The sequence below is a fragment of the Orbicella faveolata genome, unplaced genomic scaffold (genome assembly GCF_042242905.1).
Source record: "Orbicella faveolata isolate gen_17 unplaced genomic scaffold, um_ofav_v1 contig_13, whole genome shotgun sequence".
NCBI classification, from domain to species: domain Eukaryota; kingdom Metazoa; phylum Cnidaria; class Anthozoa; order Scleractinia; family Merulinidae; genus Orbicella; species Orbicella faveolata.
In genome coordinates, this window is record NW_028301540.1 from 15861516 (window position 1) to 15884383 (window position 22868).

Sequence of the window (22868 nt, forward strand, 5' to 3'; positions counted from 1 at the left end):
GTTGTAGCGCGAGGGTCCTGGGACAGCACTACCGACACCTGCCGGGACGTTGGTCTGTGACGCGCCCTCAGTGCCTACTCCGACTCGCGAGACATTAGGTAGGGGCGGTGTCGACAGTTCAGATCGCGGTGAAGGAACGGGAGTACTCGTCCGAAATGGAGACCCCAAAGGCGAATAATCGTCCAGAGCCGAAAGGTTGAACTCGTCACTGTCGATAGAGCTCATCTCTCCTTTTCTCTTGCTATCTTCTTCTCGGCGAGTTCTCGTTGTTTATGAACCAAATAATCGAAACCTTCCCCATTATATGCATTGATGACGGACCGTACTTGACGGTAACTCTCGCATTCGCTGACCTGTCTCATCGGTTCGTAGTCCAGCTCATTGGGATTCATGATATACTTTAACCTGTTTTTACACAGGTGAATGAATAGAGGAAACCACTCGACCTCGCTCCTCAACATGATGTAAACTGATGGCATCGTACGAATCCCTCGTCTTTTAACACTCGGCTGAGGACGCGTTGATCGTCCTGACTGGCTGGATGAAGATCCAATAGCATGTAACCGTAAGGGCGATCGGTGACCTTTCGAAACGTGTCCAACACCTCCTGCCATTGCGTGGGAAACGATTGCAGAAGTAAATTTCGTATACCCAATTGATCACGAGGGTTCTTGAAGGCCGCGATGTAATGCGCGTTTCTGGAAATGGTCTTGGCGAATTTTCCGTTGGGGAATAGATCCTGACACAAGTAAATCACCGTGATGTTCCGATGATGCGAGTGTTTGGTGAAGAGATCCAACACGCGCTTGTCGTTGCCACCCTCGTCCATCAGATCGTCCAGGACCAACACACCCCCTCCAGGAAACCATTGGGGTAACTGGTCGCTGTCGGGGATGCCTTCGTGAAACTTGACCCCGCCCTTCTTGAGCTTTTGGAAACCCTTTTGCCACGAACCGTAGCAGTAATGAATACTATGGGGTGGTTCTCGGAACAAGTCGCCGTTCTCCAAGAGCAGTTTGGTGGTGAACACCGTCTTGCCGCAGCCTGACGGACCCGCTATCAACAAACTAGACGGAGTGTGAAATTGAAACGCTTTGCGTCGTTCCATGATCTCGAAAAAATGGTCCAGGGTCTCGAGACGCTCAGTGTTTTATCCAAACATCGTGGCCAGGGGGGTCTTTACGGCAGGGATGCGTTTCAATAGACTCAAGAGGGTGGTTCTACGATTGAAACAGATGGGTTTTTTCTTGGGACGTCCTTTTTTCTTGGCAGGCGCCGATCTCTTTTTTCGAGGTTTCTTGGCGAATTTTCTCAAGTCTCCAAACTTGTCTTCGTACCAATGCCTCTTTTTCATTCTTCTTTTCCTATCTTCCTTCTCGGAACGCCTCGGCATGGTCTTGCGTTTCCTACGCGTCGTCACCGTGGACGGTAACTCGCCTGTGTTAATGACTGCGTCCATAGCAAGAGTGAATCGCAAATTTTTTTAACGCGCCTTTTATTTTTTTTTTCAAACAGCTTAATTTATAGCAAATGACGCACTCCTCTAAAGGAACCGCACGTGTCCTGGTGACACGGGGTTTTACAAATCTTGCGCCAGGTCAACTCGTCTACGATCAAACGTTTCAACATCTGTCCTACTTTACGATCGTTATCTACAAACTCGTTTTTCTTAAAACGACTCAAGAACGAGTTCATGTCACGACCTTCGGCTCGGTCGATCAGGAACATCAAGGCGTAGTCGCCGCAACTCTGACTGAACAGGGACTGTAAACTCTTGCCGTTGTAAATATGGTACTTGAAATGACGATCCAACCACGCTTGGAGAGGTTGGACGGTTCCGTACGTATCCAACGGTAGACCGTAACTGTCCAGGATCTCGCACTTGTCCTTGTAGGCCCACAAAGCGATCCAATGCATGCCCGGTTTGTCGTGAGGGTCCGTGTTCACGATGTAAGCGGTCGGTCCTTCTTGAGGCAATGTCCTGGGAAGACGATCGCAAGGGACCGTCCCGTAAAAGACACATCGTAGTGACGGATTCGTTCGTGCCAAATGATCCAATTGTAAATTATTCAAGGCTACTTTCTCCATTTTTTCTTCTCTCTCATTGATACACGTCGTAGGTGACCACTCGGTTCTCGTTGACTTCCAGCAAGTTCTCGAATTCGGCGTATAACAAGACGGTCAGGTTTTCTCCCGGGTTGGCTCCAAAATCGATCATCACCCGCAGCTCGCCTGACTGCTTGGGGTTCAACACTGGACTGTCCAAACATCCGTTGGCTGTGTTGTCAAATACAAACAGGTTGCTTCTCTTGCCGTGACCCCAGTCCACTTTTCTTACCATGTTTCCTTTTCCACGACACAACGCTCCCGAGGCTTGGAGGAATCTGTAGTAGCCTCTCTGATCTTTTTCGTCCCCATCGTGATCGAGCTCCAATGTCTCGTAGGGGTATTCTTCACCTCTCACCAATTGTTTGATGGAGGAGATATTGAATCTTCCAAAATTGAACGGACTCTCTGTGATGGTTCCATTGAAGGCAGCTTGTTTCAACAACACTACTACTAACCGATTAGGTAGCTGATTGTGGAAAGGATTGTTGCACTCGAAATGACGATCGTCACTGGGATGAGAGTAGGTACGAATTTCTCCTCTGACCGTGGGGTAAGTGACCACTCTTCCACTTTTCATGTTAGACATGACTTCTCGGTACACCGAGGGAGTCACTCTCACTTGAGACAGGAATAATCTCACATTCACGTCGGGTTCGGTCAGTCTGAGAGAAGTGGCACCACCCCATCGTATGGTCCACAGAGCGGGGTCATTGAAGTACATGTCTATCTGGATCTGCACGCCGGGTACCATTAACTTGCTGAGATGAAACACTTCCAGGTAAGGTTTGAACCTCAAAGTCACTCTCTTTCCACCGAGGAACTGGACTCGTGCATCGACCAAGTTCTTGAGATCTTGAGGTAGCGCTTTGTAATCATTGTGAGCTGGATTTAGCTTATTGGCAGTCAATTGATCTGCATCTCCGTCGTCGGGTACGCCGAGACAATTGTACCACCCATTGGGTGCCAGGATCGTTTCACCGTCGTCTCGGTCGTAGTTCAACAGCGCTTCTAGGTAGGCTTTGTAGTGGTAAGTATCGGTCTGAGGGCTGATGAGAGTCCCATTCAATCTCACGTTGATCTGTTTGAAGAGGGTGTTGGCAATATTGTTGGCGAGTCCCATGACATCCGCAGCCAACAGATTCGAAGCGTCACTTTTCTTGACACCCCATTCCACTTCAAAGAAACTCTCGTTCAAGTCGATAAAGTCTTCCTGAGGGTCGACTTGAAACGTTACCGGGTTGATGCCCGTATTGAACGGATTGATTCTCACCACTCGGCGAGACGCCATACTCAGATCCGTGGGAGGGACACTGAACATGTTCAGGCGAGGGTTACGAACCCCCGCCGACCTGGCATGAGCCACCATGTCCGTCATCGTCGTCGTCTACGTCGTTTCCTTCTCACCGCGGACTTTACCCAACGATAGTTTGGAAGTTTTGAGCGTGCGAGGAGGATCGAACCACCTTTATACGTACGTACCCCTCCAGGGATACGTCTCACGCGTCTCGAGTAGATGGGAATCATAGTCCAAAGAGGTCTTTTCTCACTCTTTTGGACAACGCACGTTGGATCTCTTGCGTCGCTTTACGTTTCACGGCTCTGGTCGCTCCTCTCTTGACCCCTGCGAGTCCTCCTCTCCAATTGGGCTTTCTTCCTTTGCCGCCCGCATTTAAACCTTTCACACCCTCCATGGCCGCCTCGCTCAAAACGTCTCTTAGAATGGTAGGACCTCGTTTCTTGGCTTCTCTCCAGATGGGTCCGAATCCGTCTCCAGATTGCTTGATTTTATCAGGCTGAAATCGTACTAGGGTTCCACCGATCATTCTTTCTTGAAGTGTAACGTCACGATCGTATTGCCGCTACCAAACTTCACTAGTTTACCAGTTGTCTCAGCCACCTGCACCTCTATAATGTCTAGGACGTCTTTGCGCACGGGAATATATTGAATGTGGTAAGGTTCAAAATACTGAGTACCTTCACCTTTTCGAATCAAGTTGACCTCTCTCAGTAAATCCGTGACTTGATTCCCCACCACGCTACTGCCTCCCACGTCTGAGTACACAAACAGGGGACGCGAAGTGCTCCCCACCACAGCTTCAAACGCTTTGTTCAGGTTCAGAAAACGCCAATTGCAATAGACGCTGAGTCTCAAAAAAGTTTCAGTCGATACTTCCGTTAAGATTACCCAAAAAACAGCTGATCCATCCGGTCTGTGTAAGTCACCTTGTGCGCCAATGTCGGGAATTTCATCTTTGAAGAATTCGATCTGCAAGTTAGGTCCCAGTTCGTACGTAATTGGGTACGTACTTCCCTTCTTAATGATCCAACCCATTTTATAGGCCAGGTCGACATTGAATTGTAATACAGGCACGTCTGTGGGTTCTCGTAAGGTATCCTCATTGTTTGTGACCAATTCATCGCCTTCCCACTTGAAGTCTACGTAGGTTCTCTTCCCATCAGACGTGACATATTTGGCACCTAATTTGGGTCCATTGTCCGCAAAGATGCGTTGTCTCTGGAAAAATGCGATCATGGATTTCATGAATCCAACTCCATCCACGTTTTGGAACACCTGTTTGAGAGCCTCCGTATCGAATCGTGTGGCTCCCAGATTATATCCGGTACTGCCGAGGCGTCGCCACAAGTAAGAGGCCAAGGTGACTTTTTTATCGTCAGGATCAGTCGGCGACAAGGCAGAAAGCGTCACTTGATCATCAGGCAAGGTGATGCTGCTCAGACCCACTTTCCATCCTAGTCCCTCCAGGCGTATGGGATTAGGCAACCTGATCTTGAAATTGTTCGCCACGTTTTTAGGAAACTCTTTCTTACTGCTGTGACTGGGTAAGCTGACGTAAAAACTCATCCTTTCTTGAAATGCAGTGTGATCGTGGTCACGCCCGATGCAAAGTCCACCAGTTTTCCGTCGTCCTCAGATACTTGCACCTCGACAATGTCAAAGACGGACGATCGCACCGGTAGATATAGGATGTGTCTCGGTTGAAAGTCGACGACGCTCTGATCGTAATGAACTTGTTTCAACAGATCCGTGACTTGATTCCCCGTCACCATGCTCTGTCCCACATTCGAATACACGAACAAGGAACGACGGTTCCCACAGAACGCCTCTTCGTAACTACGATCCAGGTTAGTGAACACCCAATTGATGAAACAACTCAAATGTAAGGCTCTCGCGTCGATCTTGTAAAAAATCTCGTCCCCATTATTCGTGGCCACGACCAAGTCCGTGGCATTGGGTACGACCTCGGTGGGAAATTCTTTTCTCAAGTTGGGTCCCATGACGTAACCAGGTTGTCCGTTTTGCAACGTTCCAAGCTTGATCCATTTCATCTTCTTGGCCAATTCCATGCCGATGGACATCTGTGGATACCTAGCATTATCATTGATCTTGAGAGTGGTGCACGTTCTCGAGTTGTCGATGACGCATTCTCCATTCTCGGCCCGACGCATGACCGTGTACAGCAATTCGGTGGGATCGTTGGCATTGCTCTTTTTCTTGAACATTTGCAGACCGTGCACCGTTTGATCCCTCAAACCCATCATGTATCGATCTCGTATAATGTTCATGAACTCGGTACCAGTACTAGGTGTGAAGTCCAAATCACCTTCTTTAATCCGGATCGTTTCTTCTGTGTAGAGGTTGTGTCGAGGATTTAACAGCACCAACCACCAGAATTGAAACAGAATATTATCTTCATAGTCCAGCTTACGCACCGCAGACGGAAACGATAGGTCGCTGACACCCACTTTCCATCCCGGTTCTCTCAACTGCAACGGGTTCGGCAGACGGTTCTTGAAACTGTTGGCCTTGTTGTCCGGAAACTCTTTCGTGCTGGCATTGCTCATCACCTGCACGTAAAGTTCATGGGGAGACTCACCCATCCTTAAAGTGTAATGTCACCGAGGTCACGCCCGAGGCAAAATCCACCAGTGTTCCATCGTTCTCGGCCAATTGCACCTCCAATATATCCATCACGTTGCTTCGTACGGGTTTATATTGTATGTGGGTGGGTTCGAATGTCACCTTGTCAGGGTCGTGAGGGACTTCTCTCAAGAGATCCGTCACACGATTCCCCGTGATCGTGCTGCGTCCTACATTCGAATACAAGTACATGGGTGAGCGAATACTATGACTGACTTGTACGTCACCCCCATAGTGCTCATCGTAGAGCTCGTCCAGATAGTCAATGCGCCAATTGCAATAGGGACTGAGCTGTAAGGACCCATCGTTCGTGATGTTCCAAAAATTCGTGGACTGCACATTGAGTTGATCCTTCCAATCGGTTTTGAAAGCGGGTACCACATCGTCCTTGAAGAGTTTAACCACGTGATGACCCAATCTGTAATTGGATAGTCCAGGCTTTTCCACCCACTTGAGTTTCTTGACCAATTCAGGACCAAACCATATTTTCGGACGCAATAGTACCGTGTTACCAGGAGTTTCATCGAGGAAGGTATCGCTGTTGTCGATGATTAATGTGTCCCCTTCCCATCGAAACACCGCGTAGTACTTCTTCCCGTCTGGAGTGCGTAGAGTTTCTTTTTCATTTTCCATGAAGTGCGTCAGACGGTCTTGGTAACGACCCACCAAGTATCGCATGAGCGATTTCCCACTCGTGACTTTGACTCGGTCCTCGTGCAGATCTGACCCCCGGACGGTAAAGGTGTTACGGTAGGGATTAGGATACCATTTACCGTCTGAACTCAGTGTTTGTGATTCCATACTCCATTTAAATTCCAAAAGTTTGTCGTCGTCTTCGAAGAGGTGGGGTCGATGAGGTAGCTGTGGGAAACGTCGAGGGGGTGGAGGCGGATAAGAAACACCACTCAAACCCACTTTCCACTCCTTGTCGGACTCAAACAGGAGCGGGTTCGGCAGACGGTTCTTGAAACTGCTGGCCTTGTTGTCCGGAAACTCACTGGTACTAGCATTGCTCATCAAATGCACGTAAAAGTCTCTCATTGTTTCTTAGTCTTGGGCTTTTGGGTCACGTACAAGCCTTTTTTATCCACCCAACTGTCGTACTTGACTGGCCAACCTTTCCATCGCACCAAGACTTTATCCCCTTTTCGTTTGACGATCTTCTCGATGCGGAACAAATCGTCGTCTTTCACGTTCACCTTTTGCAAATCCTGCGCGTAAAACGTGCCCTCGACCGTCGTACCGTCCCATTCTTCCACCTTGTACGTGGTGACCTTCCCAGGACGCACTCGACGTATCACAAACACCTCCTCGGTCCAACCGGGTAAATACCCTTTCTTGAACTGACGGAACTTCTTGTTCAATCTCACACGATCACCGACGTTGAGTGATGGTCGTCTCGATGTTTTACCCTTTTTCTTTCCGTAAAGAGTCTCCCATACGTCCTCGCTATTGTCTAAAGTCACTTGGTTGGGAGCCATCTTGATACTGCGATGATACGACCGATTGTACCCTCGGACTAGATCTTGTAACACGGGTACAAACTTCAACGTATTCTTCACGGTGAAGTAACGGTATAAACGTTCTTTCAGGGTCCGATTGAACCGTTCCACCACGCTGGCTTTCGTATCCCCACACGTCGAAAAATGATGAATGCCTTTCTGCTTCATCAAATCCTGAAACGTCTTGTTGTAGAATTCCTTCCCGTCGTCCGTCTGAAGATTGAGGGGTTTTCTATCTCCTTTCAAGATCTTAGCCATGCCCTCCGTCACCGCTTTACCCGTCTTGCTCTTCAAGGGCTGGACCCAGGCATGCTTTGAAAACACGTCCACGACCGTCAAGAGATAACGGTACCCTCGATTGTACCTGGCAATGTTGCTCACCTCGATCAGGTCGGCCGTCCACTGCTCGTCTATACCGAACACTACCACCGGGGCTGTGGGAAACCGACGACGTCTGGGTTTGTGCAACGTGTACCCCAAATCACGCTGCAGGACCTCTCTTGCACGGGGTACCGAGATCTTATTGGCCTTAGCGAATCGCGTCAGACCGCCCAGACTACCGGGTCTGGAAGGATCCCTATACCGTCCCAGTAACGTTCCGGTCGAAAGCGGCTTTTGCTTCTTCTTCTTTTGACTTTTATTCATAGTCGATAAAGTTTGTACACGCACCGTCTCCACAACTCGAAACGTTGCTCACGTACCTTGAGATACTTCTTAAATGAATCGGGCTGGCGTTTCAACCACAAGATATAAACGACAAAACGCATCACGTTGGGTTCGACGTCGGTATAGTCAAACACCTCCAAGGGCGAATCGCTTAAATCGTAAGGGATGGGTTCACCCTGACCGTATCGTGCATAGACACTAGCGCACTTGTAACACAAGGTCGTCCAACACCATCGATCGGCTAGGGTCGTGCACATTCTCGAGATGAACCAACTCAAAGCATGAGACATGATGATCATTTTAAACACAATTTTTTTTATTCAAACTTTCTTATATAGGTACAAAACGTCGTGCCTGATTGGTTCTTACGTAAAAATCGACTCTGATTGGATAACACGAAAAAGAAGGCAAAAATACCTAGTCTGAATCTGAATCAACGTGTTCCTTGATCTTAAGATCTCGTCCGTACTCATTATCACAGTCTTCCTCGTAGGTATCCATAGCATAATATCTACAATTTTTCCGGCAACATTCCCCTTTACCGGGTCTCCACTTCAGGGCTTCAACCTCGTTCCCCTTCACATAGAATGCTTGTCGCATACTCTCCTTACACTCAACACACAGGTCATCCTCATCCGCTTCAATGGCACGAAAGAAAAACCGATCCTTCCACAGATTACGCTGATGCATGAGATCGTAGATCAACTCTTCCAACTTCAGACACGTTTCCCTGTAATCTCCCTTTCTGAAAGTCAGTAACTCTGCCACCCTGGGACTCTCGTCGGACTCCAACACCCGTCGTGATAGATCGCGCGCGAACCGCAAGGGTTCAAACAGATCACGGATGGCCTCACTCATCCTGAACGTGAGGTGATTCGTGGCGATCAAACAGACACGCTCAGCGTCCACGATGGGATCCCGACAAGGAACGAATTTGAATTGACCACTACCACTTCTGTACATCGCGCGACACCACTCACCACAGAACAAAAACACGTGTTCGTTCTTCTTCATCATCTCCAAAATCGTACCACCCCAGTCAGGACGACGTCTCATCAAGAGCTCAAAAGACCACAGACTATCAGGTATTTGACCTAAAGGCTCGAAGAGATTGTCAAAAATGTACATGTCCACTCGGACATCATGAATGGCATCGAGATCTCTTAACGTGTGTACCTTCTGATCCAATATCTGATTCATGAGGTCACCAATCTGGTTCGAGTTGCTATAGTAATTCATCTCTGAACCCCCTCAGACAAACTCGTTAAACTTCTTTCCTTCTCGATCCGCTCGCTTCGTGATCTCCAAGCCAGATAAATGAGGATAGCAATCACGCACACCCCAGTCAATCAAGTGCCTCTGGAGCCTATAGTACAAAGGAGAGACAAGACGTGTCTCCAAATCAATGATCCTAGCGTGTAAAGGGTATTTTTTGCCTTCTGTTTCGACTGAATCCACTACGGCATAAGCTCGATTCAGCTGCTCTCTCAGATCTTCAAGTATCTCTTGCAAGTCTCTCTCATCCAAAATCCTAGGATTCATCACCGCGAATGATTTTCACTGCGTCGTGCGTGCTCCTTTTATACCCACACGCGTCACCTCCACATTCACTCAGTACGCGTACTTTCACGGATCACGCGCTCATTTTTTAAACCAATCGAAATGAAGACAATCACATGACACGACTCTGATTGGGTTGTCAAAATTGCCTATAAATTAGAAACGCGTATTCCAACACGAGTCACTCTTCAACAGAAGTCATGGATTCACTCACAGAACCCGTCAAGAAAAAGAAAAAAATGTCCAAAAAGAAACTGGAACTGCACTTACCCAAGAGAGTGGAAAGAGAAGGTAAACTACAATCCACTTTAGATAGATGGTTATTTAAAAAACCTCGTGCAAGACTCCGTTTCAAAGAACGCGTCCTCCTCAAAGAGATCACCCCGGACTCAGTCAGTTGGACCACCGTCCCTCTCAAAGGCTTCTCGGAACCCTTGAGCGCCTTTTCCATCCAACGCCAAGAAGTCAAACGCCAAATGAAAATTAACCATGCACAGCGAAGGCAAAGACTGACACTCAAAAACATTCGAAAAACCAGACACGTCCTAGAAACCATGCTAAGAGAAAACACCTTGATGGGACACTAACTCTATATTTTCATCATATAGACCATGAAAAGCTACCTGCCATTCAAGGTGGATGCATGACCGTGATCAGTGAATCACCTCCTCGAACCGTGCAAGTCCTGGAGCCCATGGGACTCGATAGGTTCAAGAAAGACAACCTCATAGAACTACCGCCTGAAGTGGATCACCGAGGAGAATCAACCGAAGTCCAAGTGTTGGAGGAATTCGACCCCGATCAGTTCCTGAACCAAATGACACCCCAAGTTCCCATCTGCCCCCGATGTATGGTACCCATGAAATACGGGTGTGTGAAAACCAAAGAAGGGGGTACCTGGTTTGAGTATTACCGATGTCCCTCTGAACGATTCTACACCAAGTGTTATGTGACCTGTGGTGTTAATGAAGGTGTGAGTGCCTACCTAAAACGCGTCGACGAACAGACCCACCCCTGCTACAGGAACATCGACCCAGCCCGTTTCCGATGTCTATGCAACAAGTCACTGGTCTTAGCCACCTCCCACTCCCAGTCCAACCCAGACAGACTCTATCTCAAGTGTCCCAAGCGTAATTGCAAGTTCTTTCAATGGATCAACGAATACCCGCGCGGGATAGCACAAGACATATTGATTCATGGACAGAACCCCAACTAAGAATGGCAGGGTAGCGCAGTGGAAGCGCGTTGGGCTCATAACCCAGAGGTCCGAGGATCGAAACCTCGCCCCGCCCATTTTAACACAGACACAGTTTTTTTAAAAAACACTCCGTTTTTATTTTTTCTACACATTAAGTAAACTATCATTTGCATCTATCATAGATCTCATTGTCACTTGATTACATTGGTTAAACGTGCTGTAATAAAAGTTAATTACATTGACATGGCGTTTCGTCGTCTTCTTTTGTTTTCGAGTCCACGTAGACTGAAACGGTTCGAAACCGTAGCATAACATCATTCGGTGGAACGTGATCCTGTCCACAGGCGGCTTTACTGACTGGTTCCAAACAAGGTTCTTGCGAATAGCCTTGATGGCATTAAACAATGTTCTGCCAAACACTTTCTCTGCAACGCGATATTGGCGTCTGCTGCGCGTCCAATTCTCTCGCTGTTCGTCCACGAAGCACAGGATCTGGTGCAACATCACCTCGAGCTGACTGGAGTCATTAAAACGGATAAACCACCGACGGCCCGACAACAAATCTCGGATCGGGAAATCCATCGCTTCGTATAAGCGTGTCCATGGCTCGTCCATCATATATATCGCCTCATCGTAGGTCACATCAGGTTTTCTCGGCACGTGGTTTTGCAGACCAATCTCTCTCAAGGCCATGATAGCGCTCAATACAAGTTCAATGACTCAGAGTGAAGAGCGGACGAGGTCGATCCGCTTTATAAAGTCACACACCAACCAATCACAGCTCAAGTAGATGTCACGTGGTATGAGTAGACCCAGGGGATAGGGGGGTATCCCCCCAACCACGCCCCCCCGGTCGTAGACTGGGCACTATCTTGCATTGACTATAAAAACGATCTGACCGTTCACTCCAAGTCATTCAACTTGTATGGGAGCCCATTATAGAAGACTCTGGACCGTCACGTTGCTGTATCTTCTCAACGTCCCAAGTGAGTAATGGAAGCGTTAGAGCGTTGTAATTACGAGTTAAACACCTTGAGAAATCGAGTGAGTGAGTGGATGAAGGATGAAGAAGAGACCCCTTTGTACAGGGACCTAGAAAACCTTTTAGGTTTCATCGGGGTGGCTCTGGACGCAGTCGATCTTTTATCCCTCGAAGAGAGTATGACGGGCGCCGACGAGGACGATATAAATGATCTAGTGATTCATGTAGACTGGGTACGAAACGTATACAGACAATTATTATGAAAATATTTTTTCAGACATGGAACACGACCATTGCTACGTATGCAAACAAAAAAGACCATGCTGCCGCAAACCAATCCTCGAATTGGGTAGAAATGGGACCCACGACAAATCAATACGCCCCGTCAAGGGACAGTTGAGAGAAGCCTGGGGACTAGGGTGCGTATGGAAAACCTGTTGCGGGGCCATCTATGGCATGTACATCGACACGGAAACTAACCGTTACGAGCCCGTCTTCCTGGGAAACCACTATGCTGAGGCCCTGTCACGTGTCAATCATGTTAAATCGTTCTTGTAAATAAAAGGGCGCAGGTCACTAGGATCTTGCACACGTCCCACTATGTAAGTAGTGTCTGTCCAATAAAAAAAAAATGTTGTTGTTCCATTTTTCAGACTCATGTCATTCGCTAACCCAAAGTGTCTATGGTGTAAGGAAGGATTCACCCCTAATCACAGTATCAACGACTACTTTGTGAGCATTTGTTGCGACCAATTCTATCACGGAACCTGTAGATCACGCCACTCGCCAACACACTGCCCTCATTGCAAAACCGTGAATTTCGGTGAACCTCACGATGACCTCCCCAAAACCAAGTCCTAAAGAGGTAAGCGCTTCAACGGTCTAAAACGGTTAAAAATTGAGTCGTGGCCCTTAAAAAAATTTTTATTTTTTTCCATAGAGACCCCTGGCCTGTAAAATCAAATTAGATGAACCACACCCAGGCGAAGATGTCACGCTCCTCTTCCTAGCCCAACATTTTCCATACCCGTGGTACCTGAGAAAAGACCTCTCAGACCTATGGCCCTTCGGACGCGTGTTCGAATCCTCCTCAGGCCTTCACGGAGAATTTATTGCACCACAGACCATGATGCTATCCCTCGTGCACCTAGGAACCCATGACGTGCAAGCCCTAGACATGATGAAATATATCACACAACAAACCATGTATATTCTCTCGTTAAATGATCTTTATTAAAAAATGTTTTTTCACTCTGTGGGTTGTCGTGGTGAAATTTCCTTCACAAATGCTTGGTACGCCAACTCTTCTCTATCAGCAGCATCGCCCCTCCACTCCTTCCATCCTGCCAAAAATCCATCCGGCAAATTCTCCAAACACACAGGGTCATCAAACGATCTTGACGTGTCCGCAAGCATCTTATCAGACAGCATTCTTCGGAACCTCATCGCCTCATCCGCCAGCTTCGTCACTTCTTTCTTCAGGACAACATCCATGGCGTCAGAAATCGCGGTACTCATTATCCTTCCAAGAATACCCTCATGAACTGCATTCAACGCTCTCTCTGCAAAGTCTTTGTCGAGCGGCAACACCTCTTCAGCAACACTCTTCACCTTCGCCTTGATATCCCTTGTTGGCAACATCATTCTTGTCGATACACAAAAAACAATACTCACTCGATACTCCCGCAAACCCCTTTTTATAACTCCTATACGAACCTCGATTTCAGGCATTGGCTAGCGCCCTATTTGGACATTCACGTGACCTTCTCTGCGCATGCGCGACCTAATTTATAAATAGGCGCCATCTTGTTTATGCAAATTAGCAAATCCTGCAATCTGATTGGTCGAGAGCCTTTTTTAATGATATGCATCGCCTTCTGATTGGCTACGGCCCCTATGGGCGTCCTATACTACTAACGCCCGAGAGAGTAAAAGGCAGCTTGAAGCGTCAAACAACGTAAACACAACATTTACAAAGCCCTGAATCAAATTTAAAATCTCCTGCACGAAAAAAGGTCTTCACGTCGGGCTGAAACAATGATCCTTCTTCTTCCTGGGCGACTCACCTCCTTCAATTCTGAAGATTCTAGTGAGCATATAAATAAAAAAACCCCTACAAATTAAAATAAGGCTAAAATGCTATAATAAAAACTAAATAATAATAATAATAATAGCAATAATGATAATGATAATAATAATAATAATAATAATAATAATAATAATAATAAAGTCAAAGTCAACATCGTTTGGTTTGGCCTTGGTCAGGCGGCAGGCGTTTCTTGAAGGCCGTCAAGTTTGGTGCATTTACTGTTTCATTGGCCAGGCTGTTCCACTCTCGTATCGTTCTCGGGAAAAACGAGTACATGTGGTAGTCCGTCTTTGAGCGGGGAATTTTGTACGCATCTGAATTTACGTGCCGTGATCTCCTTTGAAGTGGAGTCATGAACTCTTGTGCGTCCATGGCTATCAAGCCTTTATGAAATTTATACATCATGCAGAGTCTAAGTGTCTGTCTCCTAGTTTGGAGGGAAGTCCAGGCGAGCTCATATAGCATGTCCCCTACGCTAGATGTGTTGTTGTATCTGCCAAGAACAAATCTCGCTGCCCGACGTTGCACTATCTCGAGCTTATAGATGTTTCCCTGTGTGTAAAGATCCCAAACGGTGCAGGCATACTCGAGGGTAGGTCGGATCAATGTTTTATAGGCAGTGGACTTGAGTGCAGTAGAGTTAATCTTTAGAATCCTTTTCAGGAATCCAAGAGTTCTATTAGCTTTACTTGAGATGGTGTCGATGTGTTTGTTCCATCTCAGGTCTGATGCTATAGTAACTCAGAGGTATTTGGCTGAGTCAGTCGTTGCTAATGTCTTACCATGAAGAATATAGTTATTTTGTACCATAGCACGCTTGCGCCCTACTCTAAGTACTTCACACTTGTCTGGATGGAACTCCATTTTCCATAGGGTTTCCCATTCGGCTAATTTGTCTAGGTCTCTTTGGAGTACTTGGGTGTCACTGTCTGAGTGGATGGTCAGGTACACAATGGGGTCATCAGTAAATAGTCTAATGTTAGAGGCAAGGGACTCAGGTAGGTCATTTATATAAAAAGGAATAAGCATGGACCCAAGACAGAACCTTGTGGTACACCAGAAAGTACTTCGGCGTCGTCTGAAAATTCTCCTTCAAGGACAACTCTCTGTGTTCTGCCACTTAGGAAGGATTGGACCCATCTGTTTGTCCTACCACCAATTCCATAATACTTCAGCGTGGTAACAAGACGAGGATGGCTGACTTTGCCAAATGCCTTACTAAAGTCCATCACCAGGATATCCGTCTGGGATCCAACGTGCATAGTGTTAACTAGGTCGTTTACGAATCCCAAAAGCTGTGTTTCACACGATCTTCTATCCCTGAAGCCATGTTGTAGGGGGTACAGGATGCTGTGGTTATCGGCGTGCCGCATGATTGAGCTTGCTATGATATGCTCCATCAATTTGCTTGATATACACGTGAGGGAGATAGGCCTGTAGTTACTTGCATCATATTTAGAGCCCTTCTTATAGATAGGTGTGATGTTGGCACATTTCCAGTCGTCTGGGATTTCTCCGCTTTCATACGACTACGAAATATGATAGTAAGAATGGAGGCTACAGGTTCTGAGAGCTCCTTCATCACTCGAGGTGTTATACCATCCGGTCTAACATCCACTTGATTCCTGCCCTAGTTATTTGGATGTCGTCTATGGTGGCAAACGGCGATGACATCATCGGTATGTCTTGTGCGTCTGGGTTGTCACGTGTGAACACTGACTGGAACTGTATGTTTAGGATATTAGCTTTATCTCTGGGATGAGATATTGTTGTGCCATCTTTCTTAAATGACCCAACACCCATACTGTCCCTTCTGCTGTGTTTGATGAAGGACCAGAATCTTTTCATTCCGGAGAAGTCATTTGTGTCTTCTTCCATCGGCGAGATGATAGATTCGACATGCTCCCAATACTGTTTCCTAGATTCCCTCTGGATTTTTCTCTTTAGCTCTCTCATCTTCTGGTCAAGTAGACGAGAAGCTCCAACTGCATTCCTTTCTGTTGCTCTTTTTCGCTTGATATTTGTTCTGTCTCTCTGCCTGATTAGCCTTTTAATGCTAGGCGTGATCCACGGCAAGTTGTTCTTGTGTTTACATGTCTTGTGTGGAATGTGTTTTAGGGTGCCGTCATGAATGGCTTTTTTAAACGTAAGCCATAGTTCATTTACCGACGATGTATCTTTGTTACGATCTATCACCTCAGTTGTGGTTTGGAGGTCTTCCTCAAAGCTATCCCATCGTGCCCTCTTATAGAGTGGTATTTTTCGCCGTTTCTGTTTGTAGCGAATGGGACGTATGTCTAGATCTATCATTGGGCAGTCGTGGTCTGATACGCCAGGCAATACCTTGACTTGGCGAACTCTAGATGGATTATTAGTGATTACTAGGTCTAGTATATTTTGGCTCCTGGTAGGTTCTTCGACCATTTGGATAAGCCCTTTATCGTCGAGTAGATCCCCAAATTGGTGGTGTAGTGTAGGGAAGGGGCAGGTTTTCAAGGTTTTGTTTTTCCAGTCCCAGCCTGGGAAGTTGAAGTCCCCTCCAAGCAGGATATCATGGGCAGGATTTATTAGAGAAAGTGATTTATCCAGTTCTTGGAGGCTGTTTTCATCGCCTACATGCGGTCTGTAGTATGCTCCTATATGGAGTGTCTTACATCCAGTAATATGAATATTGCACCAGAGCAGTTCACACTGTTTCCAGGTTACTTTCTCTCACTAGTACTAGGTCTTTTATAGCAGCAATAAACACCCCGCCGTGAGGGTCGTTTGGTCTGTCTCTCCTCTCTACCTGGTAGGTCTCTGTAGGGAAACACTCATTGTTGCTGTGCTCGTGAGATAGCCAGGATTCAGTTCCAATAATTATATCCGGTTTTGCATCGTTAATCAGATGTAGAAATGTTTCCCTTTTAGCCGGTAGACTTTGGCAGTTGACGTTCAGGATAGATATATTCTTCTTCACTGATCGGGAACTTTTCGCCGAGTTTGTTCTTGGTAAAGATGAGTCGTACAGGACACCCGGCATGTCTGAATGGCTAAAAGAACTTGGGTTGGCAGATAATTTACCTTGTGTTAAGCTTGAGAAGGAATTTGAAAGTTCCATGTTGTTGTCAGCATCAAGTAGAGTGCTAGAGAAGTTTGGTACACCACAACTTGAGCATATCCATACCGCTGATGAGGTGGCGAGGCCTTCATACCTATCAGGACTCATTAGCATACAGCGAGTATGATACCAAATGTCACCAAATGTTATCTTGAGGAAGAGTACGATTTAGTAGCCCTGTGTACATTGTAACAGCGAGAATAAACAGTGCTGCAGGAGTTAGAAAATTTATGGCCGTCCGTCGTGGACGAGTATAGAGTACAAAAGCGAGCGACGTTTCTCTTCCGACAAGCAGGCATCAGTTACTTAGCCCATGCGAAAGGTTCATCGAGGAAACGAGGCAAGAGTTAAACTTTAAATTTGAGGAAGCGAGCGCTAAAAGAAAAGAACTTGAAGAAACCTCTCCCAAGATAAGAGACGCAGCGTCCGCGCTTGGAAATACCGGGCAACGCTATGTAATTGTCATGTAAGAAATCATACGGTTCGCACCTGCCGAATGGCAAATTGTGAGTCAGTGTTTTTCTGTGGAGAGTTGAGTAGGCATCCAGATGAAAAACAGGAGTTTCAGGAGAAAAAAAGGAAGTAGCCGCATTAGAAACGGCCGCCGCAAAAATAGAACTGGATTTGAACTGGCTTTCTCCCGAGTAAAAATAGTTCTTTGAATAAAAAATGACGTAGAAGAAATTTTGCTTGAAAATTTTCCCCATGAATATGTTCGATATGTTTTAAATTCCTGTATTGATTTGCTATCATTCATTCTGACTAGGTATAAAATACTACGAGGAAGATTGTATTCACCAAGTTTGAAGGATGTAGCTTAGCTAGAAGACGCTCAGTTAATTTTTCTAATTTGCCTTACATTTGTCAGTAAGGTGGCGTCGAAAACCGTGATATGTAGTCTATTTAAGCTCACAAATCTCACAGATATTTTTCATCGCGACCCATGGCAAAGCCCTGCAAGTTTACCGAAGGAGAGCGGTAATTTGGATCACAAATCTCACAGATATTTTTACTGAATTTACCGAAGGAGGAAAATAGCCGTAAATTTGCTTCCATAGCTCCCATCACCTACAGTTCCTGTTGGATAGATATATGGCAAACGAATATTTCTCATCGCGGCCCGTCAATAACACTGGGAACAATGAAGCGAACACTCCACGAAATCGCATTGGTAGTAACACGACCTAAAACCACTACAGCGACATAGAAAAAAAAAAGATACATAAACGAAGCCAGGGAAGGTGTTTTTATTTGTTTCCCACAGTGAAAAATTTGAAGCTAAAAATGTGAAATTCGAAGCGAGTGAGGTACTTTGACATAACATTGTCACTATCAATACAAATATCAACGCGAACCTCATTCTATTACTGGTATCCCTGTGTGTTATCTTTTTGTTGAAGAAATTACAACTGCAAAACTGAATGCTTTGATTTATTTCTACGCGGATAGCCATTCAAAAGTTGAGGGCATTAGTACATCGGCCAAAGCATCCAGCGTGATGAAGTCACATGAAAACCGGACTTTGAATGTTAGAGAAGGTTATAGAAAAATAATCAGGTCTGTGATATATTATTAAACCCTCAGCATTGGACCCAAAAAGATATCTGAATCGAGGACTACATAAATTATCTTTCTCACTGTAGCAAAGACGTTTGTGATATGAAGAGCGATCATGTTAGCGAACATTTAACCAAATCGGGGAGGAACATGCAGACCTGACTCGACTGAGCGGCGGAAATCGAACCTACAGCAAAGACCAGAAAAAAAAATATTACCCTCGACCCTCCATCCTCGACATGGGACTCTCGACCCTCAACCCTCGACAAAAAGATAGACTCCCCGTTCCATTCGAAATTGTTGCCTCTAAAATTGAAAATGGCTGACAGACCCTGAATCTCCCGCACTTTTGTTCGCTTGGAATTATTCAATGACTTCAAGTTTTAAACACAGGGGACCCTAACACTGTATCAGCAATAACATAATCACTACTGTTATTTACCTGTGTTCCTGTGCCTTTTTCAGCCGTTGAGAAGGGATTTGAATAGAAGCGAAGGCGGGTTACATTTCAAATATCATCTTGTCTACCGCTTTGTACTGTGTTCTGGTGGTTCTGCACGCGTTATAAATTTCCGTACATTTCTTAGCTATCCTTTGCAAAACAACAAAGAAAAAAAAGAAAGAGAACACCACGGGGCATATCTTTTAAATGGAATTAAACACTTTCTTGGCGTATTTAGCTGTAGCTAGTATTCTATCGATGGACAGGTGGCTAGATTATAAAGTAAAATATTAATCCATTTTCGAAGACGCGTCGCCGTCATCTAATAGCGTGAGATGTCCAACTCTCTGTGATCGCGGTCAAAATACCAACATGCTGGAAGTAATTTTAATTTGCTGGAAATTTCTGTCCTATTTGATTTTCATGGTGCAATTTTTGGAATTTTCCGGAACCCTTTGTAATTTGTGATACTAAAATAAAGACGTAGTGATGTAAGTGCATTTCTTTTAAGTTTTTTAAATTTTCTGAAATATCTGGAATGATTTTCTTCGCATGCAAAGAAGTATACATAGAGGTATTTTAAAGAAATAACGAAGACGTTTGTCCCGCCAAGCCAAGAAGGCCTGCAAACAGGGTTTCTTCACTGCGGGCGATGAAAAAAGTCGATTAATTTCTCGTTATTTTTCATTTTTGCTACCAAATAAACAACAAAAAACGACATAGTTGATGAACTAAATTTAAAGGAATGCACAATGGCGAATGAAATTTTAACAGCGTGATTCACTTTACATACCTTGAACCATGAGAAGAGACAAAGAACAAAGCAGGAAGTATTTCACCAAACGAAGCTTGAAGTTTTTCTCCAGGTGTTGATTGTTCATGTTCTCAATTCCAGCCGTAAACTGTAAATTCGTGGTCATCACTTAGCTTTGTCGAAATATCTTGCTGTTGCACTCGTGTTTTCCTGAACACGGATACCCACCCTTATCTTTGATTGCTGGTCAATATGTACCTACATGCTTAAATTTAGAGAGGCGAGTTCTTAATGGCTCTAGCCGGGCGGGGAGAACGCCAAATATTAATTACTTATGCAAAACAGGATGTCAGATGAATTATAAGACCAAATTGGCACGACAATCAACCATGGAAATGGTCTACCCAAAAACATGTCCCCTTACTTCGCCGGTAGAGATGATATTGACAACCGCAAAATACAGAAAACAACTGCCTAAAAGGTTTTGAAAAATATGTTCCTTAACCTGTCATGACGTTTGCTAACAATTAAGATTTATCTCATTTAGCTAAAGAAATTTGAGTAAACCTGTCGAGATCTGATGTAAACGAAGATTTCTTAGAAGGTCTAAGAAAATTACAAAACGTCGGGTAAATATCGCGAGGTTGTCGTCGTTTCGAAAAAAAATTCTACAAAATTTTCTCTCAACATTTTCGACCGAACGATTCAATTCGTATATTTTTGATTCGTATATATTCGAATATTTTCCTAGCATTTTCTGTACTATTTGCTCTCGTTTTGAAAGTCCCGCAATTTTTGGCTGGATTGAAAGTGTCGCCCTGATACGGCCGAAATTACGGCGAGATGCTTCTCAGACGACTTGATTGGCTGCTACTTAAGGAAGAATTAAACCTTAAAAGGACTAGTTTAATATTTAGGTGCATGAAAGATGAAAATAATTGTCCGAGCTATGTAACAGAAATAATAAAATGTATTATCGTTTGTCACACGATGTAGTCACTTTAGATGTAGATCGCGACGTTTCGACTGCTTACTGCTAGTCTTATTCAGGCGATAAGGTCGACTGATTGCACGGTATCATTTATATCATAAAGGTCGGCTCAGACCGACACACCAGAACCGGTCGCTACGGAAAATATAACTTAGTGTGCCCCTCCTATAACAGAGAAACGGAAGGGGGGCGAACTTTCCAAGCCAATGGGAGCAAAACTATGGAACAGCATCCCTTTAGACATTCGCAAGAAAGACTCCATTGCCTCCTTTAAATCTTCTGTTAGAAAATGTTTTTTGTCCAAAACCTCTTAGCTTAGTTTTTAGTTGTGCATATCTAGATTTAGATTTTTTAAATTTTTAACTTCTATCATATCTTTAAATTTTGCTGTATTCTATTTTGTAATTTTTATTATCTTATAAGTGTAAATAGTTTTTAATTTCTAACTTAGGATAGAGGGCCACTGGTTCGTCAGTTTTTTACTGTTACGTGTTACCTTCTGTAAATAAAGTTGTTACTTACTTACTTACTTACTTACTATTTGGGAACTGTAAATAAGTAATCGTACTTGAGCGGGAGAAGGTTACATCTAATACAGATAACACCCGCATATTTCATTCTCATGCACTAAAATTAGTGATTTTCGCGACTTTCAAAAAATCGCGAAATTTTGTACTCGCGAAATTTAATACCTACATAATATCAAATAATAATGAAATTCTAGCTGTTTTTTATTACTGTTTTTCCAACATGTCTCAGCTTCATGTTAAGGAGTTTTTCGTCTGATTTTGTCCATCAGTTATATTCCAATAAATCACTCTCGCTGTCAGAACTGTCCTCTGCCGCCAAGTTCTTCAAAATCTCGCTTGTGCAGTCGTCAAACTTTCCATCTGTTGAGTCTTCGCAATTGTTTCTAAGATGTGTCTGGTGTCTTGCAAATATCTCACGTCCCCTTGTGCTGTGCTACATTTCAGTGATTACTTTCACCCGAATTTCAAGCCCTCCTTGTACCAAAGGCGATCTTCTGTGCTTAGAGTCAATTACCTACACTTTTACAACAACCCCATTCAGGATTAAAAACCGCATGACACGAGAAATCTCCCTTGGAAGATGTTCGACTAAAGCGCTGTCTAAGCGACATATTAAAGAAGAGAAAAAAATCACGAAATTTAATACACTCCAATTCTAATTTCCTCTCAAAATCGCAAAATTTAAAATCGCGAAATATGGCACTTGACTTTTCGCGAAATTAAACACTCGCGAAATTTAGTGAGAATAAAGTATAAGAACACATGATTTCGGGGTTCAGGCTGATCTGGTTCTTATTTGTCGGGTGCTTAGTGAGAAATCAGCCTGAAGATGTTATTAATAAATTATGTTCTTAAACTTTGTTTCAGAAATACTGCACATAACATGTTTTTAGAGGTTTAATTAGCATATTTTATTATAAATAAATAAATAAATAAATAAGTAAACAAATCAGTAAATCAATGAATAAAATAACAATCTCAGGTAGTAAAATAGTTAACACTAACGAGTAGAACTGTAACATTAGTTTCAACAGTTTTTGAGTATTACTTACAGTCATGCCAACTCAACCGGGCCATCATTGTCTAGCAGCAAGGATAATTACATTGCTTTCTCATTCCGACACCCTCTTCCTTATTATATAAGAACATGTTTTATTTATTGGGATGAACTGGTTCCAAATTTCAGCCTAATGTTCTTAATCCATTTGTTTTTACATGTAGGTTTTCACTGTAGTTCCGATCGCACTTTTCAGTATGCTTCGACGGCTAACTGGTCGGTCTCGCTGTGAGTATTTTGGCACGCCAGCGCACCAAGAAACCGACGTTTCATTGACTACATTTTATGAAAAACAGCTCTCCTCTTTCCAAATATGTTTAAAGCTAGAGCTAAGAGGCTTTTCATGGAGTTACTAGTATTCTAACTCCAGTTTTTTATAGTTTAACTTTTT

At 44.6% G+C, this 22868-nt stretch overlaps 3 protein-coding genes and 1 pseudogene across 3 annotated transcripts; all 4 read right to left on the reverse strand.

The window, feature by feature from the left end:
- Nucleotides 1-331: 331 nt before the first annotated feature.
- Nucleotides 332-1184, reverse strand: LOC149115284 (uncharacterized). The gene has a single exon (XM_089284823.1). It carries the CDS (start codon nucleotides 1106-1108, stop codon nucleotides 455-457), a length of 654 nt encoding a protein of 217 aa, XP_089140949.1. The 5' UTR covers nucleotides 1109-1184; the 3' UTR covers nucleotides 332-454.
- Nucleotides 1185-1493: 309 nt separating this feature from the next.
- On the reverse strand, nucleotides 1494-3547 carry LOC149115285 (uncharacterized protein F54H12.2-like). Its single transcript, XM_089284808.1, has one exon. The coding sequence runs from the start codon at nucleotides 3482-3484 to the stop codon at nucleotides 2102-2104; it is 1383 nt and encodes a 460-aa protein (XP_089140934.1). The 5' UTR covers nucleotides 3485-3547; the 3' UTR covers nucleotides 1494-2101.
- Nucleotides 3548-14162: 10615 nt separating this feature from the next.
- Nucleotides 14163-14996, reverse strand: LOC149115286 (uncharacterized; annotated as a pseudogene).
- Nucleotides 14997-15053: 57 nt separating this feature from the next.
- On the reverse strand, nucleotides 15054-16470 carry LOC149115287 (uncharacterized). The gene is made up of 2 exons (XM_089285660.1): nucleotides 15646-16470; nucleotides 15054-15575 (listed from the first exon to the last, which is right to left on the reverse strand). The coding sequence occupies exons 1-2, from the start codon at nucleotides 16468-16470 to the stop codon at nucleotides 15054-15056; spliced, it is 1347 nt and encodes a 448-aa protein (XP_089141786.1).
- Nucleotides 16471-22868: the final 6398 nt, after the last annotated feature.